The 7,601-nt window shown below is 43.8% G+C and overlaps 1 protein-coding gene across 1 annotated transcript in view; it reads right to left on the reverse strand.

Moving 5' to 3' along the window:
* The window catches only part of Cap-D2 (CAP-D2 condensin subunit), a 61,930-nt gene extending 54,565 nt beyond the window's left edge, over positions 1-7,365 (reverse strand). Inside the window, exons 1-7 of the mRNA XM_089573568.1 lie at positions 7,287-7,365; positions 6,935-7,066; positions 6,754-6,829; positions 6,615-6,673; positions 5,509-5,696; positions 3,031-3,176; positions 505-626 (exon numbers count right to left, since the gene is read on the reverse strand). Coding sequence (XP_089429694.1) covers positions 505-626; positions 3,031-3,176; positions 5,509-5,696; positions 6,615-6,673; positions 6,754-6,829; positions 6,935-7,055 — 712 coding nt within the window. The 5' untranslated portion in view covers positions 7,056-7,066; positions 7,287-7,365. The remainder of the gene's footprint in view (positions 1-504; positions 627-3,030; positions 3,177-5,508; positions 5,697-6,614; positions 6,674-6,753; positions 6,830-6,934; positions 7,067-7,286) is intronic.
* Positions 7,366-7,601: the final 236 nt, after the last annotated feature.

Raw genomic sequence — 7,601 nt, forward strand, 5'->3', positions numbered from 1 at the left:
GCCGCAAAATAAGCCCGCAGCAATGAAAATACGCGCGGACTATTTGCTACTACGGACTACTGCGTATTACTCCGCCGATGGCAGAGCGGCAAGCCGTCACGGGACTGGGTGAAAGGCGCTCCACGCGTTGGTCGACTCCGCCCACCGTACGAGGCAGAATTAAAAAAAAAAAGGCGGGAGCCGGGCGTTAATTCGATTTAATTAGGGAAATCGGCCACACAAGGCAGTAAATTGCAGTTTCTAAGAAAGCTCGGAACGTGTAGATTGAGTCCCACGGCAAAAAGACAAGTTCACATTCCTCTTCAGTGCACCTTTAATAAAGAATTCACTGAGTGGCAACACTATTGAGAATAAGCTCAGGCATGTTGGCCACTTGTTTCAATAATTAGCATAACAGACTGATATCAGCAACAACGGTGGCCACAACACCCCACATGTTCAATCACGTCACTGAATACTACACCAGTTGTTCCCAGAATATATTCACTGTAAGGCCGGGCTCACCAATGCCGTAGCTGTGCCTTTTGATGCTCAAGCCAATCACAGTGATGAAGGCATCCTTTATGACACCCGACTTGACGTTGCTTGCATCTTCAATCAGCTTGAAGAAGCAGTCAGCCACAAGGCTGGAGGGAGAAGGACCAACAGATAAAATAAGCAAAGAAAAAAAAAAACTACAACATACCAGCAGTAAAGGTCAATAATTACTGGCAGCCAGCTTTCTAGTACTTAATGTACTCTCATGTCAAATGTTCCAAACTTTCTTCCCTGCTTGATAATGACAGAAAATAACATTTGATATTAAAATGAAAAACTCAAGCTCGAGACAGTTATCGTGGGGAAGCAACTTTTTTTGATGTATTAATGGCTGACTAATACGGAAACTCTGTCCGCACTAGAGACTGAATGAAATGGCATAGAGACCATTGCGGCCCATGTATTTTTGTCACATTAATATGCTCAGCAATGAAAACAAAAGCTCAAATGCAGCAGTGACAACATTATGGATTTATGCTTTACAGTCTCAAGGCACCTAGCCTATACATTTTTCCATTTATCAAACTGCACGAATCTTTGTATAATGCGGAATATAGGTCGAGGCGGAATATAGGTCGACCCCCTTACCTTGAAGCAAAAAAGTCAACATAAAAATTATGAGGCACAAAATTTCGATTTATTCACTGATGCCACCAGACTCGTAGCCTCCTCATTCGTCCGAGCTGTCTGAGCTCTCGCCCAAAGATGACTGCTTTGTGCTGGCTGCGTCCCACAGCATGTCGTCCTCGGTACCGTCCAAAGAGTTGCTCATGCAACATTTCTTGAATGCCCACATACCTTGTCTTCGAGCTCAGGGTGCACTGTGCGGCGCCCACGAAAGGTCGCCTTCCGCGCGTTTCAGGCAGACAGCTCATTTTCTGCGCTCGCCAGTACCGGACGCTCTTCTCCAAGACGCCAAAGTGTCGCTGGGCGGACATGTTCCCATACTCTTCAGTGAATTCGATAACTATTTTTTTAAACGCTGTGGTGAACTGACGTCGAGTACCAGTACTCATTTTGCGGGCTGCCGCGAAATTAATACGTTACAACACCAAGAACGATTACCGCCGTCAATGTTTGGCCGCGTCGGTCGACAAAGAGGAAGGAAAGAATCGTCAATATGGAAACGACAACGGTGCGGATGCCAAAATGTCCGCGGCTCACACATGTTGCCAGATGACTATTCAGTTTGTGCCAAAGGCCGGTGTATAAGTCGAGGGGTTACCTTTTTGGTAATATTTTTCGGAAAAAACCTCGACCTATATTCCGCACTATACGGTAGCATTTATCATCTGTCTGAGCCCATCTAGCAGTGCACGACATGTGAATAACTGCGGTAGGCATCAGAAACAGCTCGCTGTCCTGTATTTCTTTAAGATAATGCTGACCAGGATAACGCTTTTCAACTTCCCAAGATTTTGTCCCATTTCCACTATGTAGGGAAGCTGACCTTAATCAAGAAGTTTCTTTCTGAACAGATCGTTTTTTGTTATGTTTTCTTTCCAACTCATTATTATCGATAACTAGCTTTACAGACCACTTTGTTCCAGAACCAAACAGCCCGCATTAGTGAGACATGTCTTTTCAACATTCAAAAGTGTGCAGTGAAAAAGTGGTTAGACCTTCAATGCAACAAGGCATGTGCAATAAAAAAAAAGTTTGCTTCCACCACACAAAGTGTATGCACTGTGTGTCAATGAAAAAAAAAACAAAGCATGAAGAAACAGGCAAAGCGATGGTACATGTTATAAAAAAAAAAAATACTGGCCAAACATGCATAGCGCACAGAAACAGAACAAACAGAATATCACAGCCGCAAAAATGTCACATTTATCATCGAACTAATGACAGCAAATGCCTTTTCCCATTTATTTTCCTCATCAATGCCTACATCTGCTCCGAACACTTCCTCCCAACATTTACACATGCAACTAACAAGCTGTCCAGCTGAGTGCTGCAGAAATCTAGTCTGGTTGATAAAGCACAGTGACAAATAAAGAAAAATTCATTAAATGCCAGTCGACTGGCCAGCCCAGCATCATCAGTACTGGACCTCTTCCCTAAGACACCAGGTTCTCAAAAAAAAAAGTGAAAAAAGAGAGAGAGAGTGGGAGAACCTTGCATGTGCCTTTATTCCATTGCAGTGTAATGTCGTTAATTTCAGCATGCTTAATTCAATCTTCCAGCTTATTTTAACCGATATTTCAGTCCCCTCAACTATATGTGCAGTAAGAGGACCAAACAGACCTGACCTAATTTAAAACTTCGATAATTTCAACAAATTTTTGTCACCCTCAGGTTTAAATTACCAAGCTATAACTGTACTTATCATGACTGAATATAATGACGAATAATGAAGTGTCGTAAGACCATAGTCTCCTCCTTTTTTCTGCCCTTTAACAAGACCTCATTCCACATCACGCATATCACCAGTGATGTACTCTTAAATGTAAAACAAACAGAAATGGTCCATGTCTAATCACTCATGCTCACTTGATGTACTCTCCCTCCACGGGTTGCGGCGACCACAGACACTGAAGAGGCAGCTCGAGCAGGTTTTTCAGGCACTGCACAGCCTTGACCTTCTGTGGCATCCAGTCAAGCGATTTCATTTCATTTGCGACAACTTTCTTGCGACCCTGCATTGAAGAAAGAAAGCAGCAATTAGCAGAGAGGAGATCAAACTTTGCTACCAAGGTGTACAGGACCTCATCCGGTGCCTGTCCTAAACTGTTCAGACATGTTGAATGAGGAGAACTGTACGGTGGACGTAATTAGAGCGAGAGAGAGAGAGAAAGATGACAAAGACAGTTATTTCACTTGCTGCTAACATGCAGCTCTGCACAGAGAATGGAAATTGAGGGCAAAAAACGCAAGGAAGAAGAGCACAAAAATTAAGAAAGTAAAAGGAAAATAAAAAAAAAAATCCAGAGGGACACATAATTTCATTACGTATTGGCAATACGACAGCATTAGAAGCTGCTGATGCCTTTACCGAAAGCCAATGCCATCCAGACAGGTAAACAAAAAGTCCAAATACAAGACATTGCTATGAAAGGCAGGGAAACAGTCCCATTGCCTATTTCACTGTGTGTGGCATCGGAATTAGCACCTTTATTTTAAACTGGCAATGTGCTCTCCCATCCACATATGCTGGGCTTTCTGAAAGAATGTGCTCCACAGTCTCAACTTAGTAAGAGTTGTCACAGAGCGGACTGCGTGTAGCACAAACAACTGCTTGTAAAGGCAGTGTTCAGACAAAGACTAGTTTCACAGCGACAGCGGTTAAACACCCATTCCTGCATTTTGCGTCATAATAGTAGTGATGGTGGTGGTGGTAGTACAGTGAAACCTCGTCAAAGAAAACTAGTAAAAAATCGCGAAATAGTTCGATACAGCTGAAATTTGTAATATAAAATTTCGCCAAAAAAATTCGCAATGGAGAAGCTCAATTTAGTCAGCAAAAGAACGGCAACCGGGAAAGAATTTTTCGTAGTTTTAGCACTGTTTCGAACTGCACTGTTCCGCTCGTGGCGATTCCGGAGGCCGAAAAATGAGAGGAAAACGCTAGTTAAGTTGGCTTCGCTGTACAGCACCGCAGCATGCGGCGACGGCAGATCAAAAGCCACCTAAGTTGGCTTCCTCCCATCACAGCGGTGTCGCGTGAAGAATCGAACACTAGGCCGAAAGATATTGCCGTTTTCACCATCTCCACTCCGTGACAGTCGACATGAGCAGAGGATGGATGCTAGAAAAGCTACAACATCCAACCATGTCGCTGGCTCCGGGACACTACCAACAGGTGTGAGAGCAAAAGGGTGCCGATTCATTGGCTACCAGCTGTTCTCGCTACTATATATCTTCTGCGGTGCGTTGACAAATGCGAGATAGGGCATCAACCATGACGCAATCATTTGCCGCACCACCACCAGTCATTCGTGTAATGAAGTGAAGTCTGCCACCTGACATCCGAGTGGGCACCAAGAAACTACATCAGCATATTGGCTGTCACGGACCCTCTATCCACCTGCGAAAAAGTCACTGACCAAAACGAATATGTAGCGATGGCAACAGACAAATACCAACTTGCACCTACTTCTCCTCTCCAGAATACACCCAGATAGATACACAACAACATGCAACATCTGCTCACAACCAGCCATATTACCACACTCCCTCTGACACCTACCCTTCACACACCCAACAATCGCCACATCCGAACAGTGGGCTTCTGCTCAGCATAGAAGCCGCCGCTCAAGAGAGGGCGGTCACCTGGGCTGTGAGGCTGGTTCAAGGGCTTGCAGCCATCTGATCTCCAGCACCTCCCTAAAATCTCTCGAAATAAAGTTGTTACCTACCTACCTAGCTGCCTACCCAAAGTGGCAACCAGCAGTTCAATACAACCGTTTTATTGCGAACCGTACTCGACATATAAAGTAAGAAATGCATGTGTTGGTTAAAAATATTTAAGAACAGTTCAATATAGCCAATAATTCGTAATATCCATGTTTGCTATAATGAAGTTTCACTGTATACCAAATCAAGTCATTGTGTGCAGCAGTGCTTGGCCAATAATATACAGTTTCACACAGGAACAATTGAGGTCTCATCTTTTGCTAAGCCGAAGAAGTGTCTGTCAGAAAATGAAACAAACAGGAAAGTGGCGCATCTATTAGAAAAAAAAAGAGGGGATTCATTTCATTTTCCTAACAACAGTCTGCTCGTTAAGGCACAATATTCCACACTTCAGGTCTGGTGTCACTGCAGACAACTAGCAGTTTCATTTCTCTCAGACAAAGCAGGCAGTAGCGTAACCAAACGAGGTACTTTACTAGGCTCACTTAGCAAATGCCTATGATAAATGCCAAGCGCGAATCAGCCAGCCGGCTAGAGTTCGAAGAAAAAGGGAGTCTCCACCCATTCCCAGCACAGCAGCAAGTGCAGGAAGGCGTCGAGGTGGAACAAAAGTACCTTTGTCGTGCCCATCGCCACATCTGGCGATGGCTTGCTGACTTCCGCTTCGATGAGCTGCATCAGGTGGCAGAGCACGTAGCAGGACATCTTGAGATGATTCTGAGCTTCCCTCTTGGCTTCATAGCTTAGGGCCGCGTCAACATCCTTCAGCAGCACAGTCAGGTCTGATTCCACTCGTGAAACCCCTAGAAAACCACAGGTCATCCATTTAGTTTTGCGGCTTCAAAGCTCAGACGCTGGAGTGCACAAATAAGGCAAATAAGTTTACGAAGGCTGCAGCATCCATGGAGGCATGAATGTGAAGCACAGTGTGTTAAAATATGTACAAGACATCATGAGGGGGTGTCTGCAAGCTGCTTTGTCGTTTAACTAACTATGATGCTAAAGTCAGCCTGTGTGTGCCTCGAGAGCCGTAATCACAAGTGAAGAAGCAGAGATTATACCGCAGTTTTCATCATGCTTCATGTGACCAATACTGACCTTTGACGTCTGAGGTCACAGCCACTACCTGGCTATGGAAACCGAAACAGGTGAGAGAAGAAATTAAACTAAAACTCACTTAGTGGTCGTAAGTGAATACTACGTGGTGATACAAATGTAGTAATGTCTAAGACATCATTACAAAGAAGAAAACATGCAACAAAAATTTTGTGTGGATACCCTTTTACATGTTTAGAAGACTGTACAATGAAGCTGTGCATCATCGCTTATTCTTGGCTTTATATGACAGCACCAGGTCTGGCAGCCATACTCTTCCCATGCTCAGACTGTAACATTGAAGTTTGCTTAAAGTTGCTTGTTCAAGTGCACAGTTGAATGAAAATACTTCACATAGCTTAAAGAATGACAGGGTGTGTATCAAGAATTTCGTTCTCATAAGTTTCTACTCATAGCAGACGATAGCAATTTCAGAGAAAATGCACCGCCATGACGTTTTTCTCCAAGACGCACCAATCAAATCGCTTCCGTGCCCCCGCCAATATTGGAGTTATAACCAACAGTTTTCGTGCAAAATCATTTCACTGCAGCTCAACGAATTTGAAATCGAGGGCAGACGAACTGCTCAGATGTTATAAACTGTACACAAGGCACAGAACACTCACCAAACAAGGCGAGGCAAAATGCATCTTGTATCACCTTCTCGTCAAGGGAATGAAAGTTTCTGCAATAAAAAAAGCAAACATGAGCGACATGACACCTCACGAACCAACTTAAAAGTGTTAAAACAGCGGTGTTACTTACGTGATAACGCTGTAAGACAGATCGAAGGAATCAACAACGCATTTGGTTTCGAGAGACTTTTTCTTGGAGAGAAACCCTACATGCAAAACCAGAACAGAAAGTGAACACATGACGAAATGTGCCAAACCAGTTGATATCAATAATTACTGAACATTAAGGAATAATTAGCTCGCACACATACCTCGAACCTGCGCAGCGATCTCACGAGATGGCACGACGTCCTTGACATAATATTGACCAACGCTGTCAGCTCTTAGAAGCTGGTCTCTTGATAGAGGCAAGACGAACTCGAAGTTCGCCATGCTCTAATTGCCTGTTGAATGGACCAAAGTAACAGCCGTAATTTTAAATTTGAGTCGTTATTGTAAACACTGCTCTGATTTCGAGCACAGCACAACCTGAGTGCCCCAGCTGACTGCCAAGACGGCGAACGTATGATGGCAACTTAGAACTACGAACTGCTCTACGCTCACTCCGTGCGCATAAATTTACAGAAACAGACCAATTTAACTACACTGCAAATAAAAACTTACCGCCACGCTCCAAAAAAGCCGCGAAAACCGCCAGGGTCGGCTACGGCCGTGAAGCGTCCAACGTCGCTATGGTCGCTAACTGTAGATTTCAGCAAAAACAATAGTCAGATCACTTTTTCAAATTTGAACTCCACTAAATAAAGTTTCACAATATTTGCAGATAATATGTTAATGAAATTTGATCATAATTAGTGAAAAAAGAGTTTTTACATAACGCATTTTTATCCAATCACTGCTTTGGAAAATGGTGGCTGCTGTCCGACCTCGGACTCCTCTTTTGCTCTTGTTACCCCCCTCGGAGCGCAAGATGAATTT

The sequence above is a fragment of the Amblyomma mixtum genome, chromosome 2 (assembly GCF_055824585.1).
Source record: "Amblyomma mixtum isolate Tamu chromosome 2, ASM5582458v1, whole genome shotgun sequence".
Classification (NCBI taxonomy): domain Eukaryota; kingdom Metazoa; phylum Arthropoda; class Arachnida; order Ixodida; family Ixodidae; genus Amblyomma; species Amblyomma mixtum.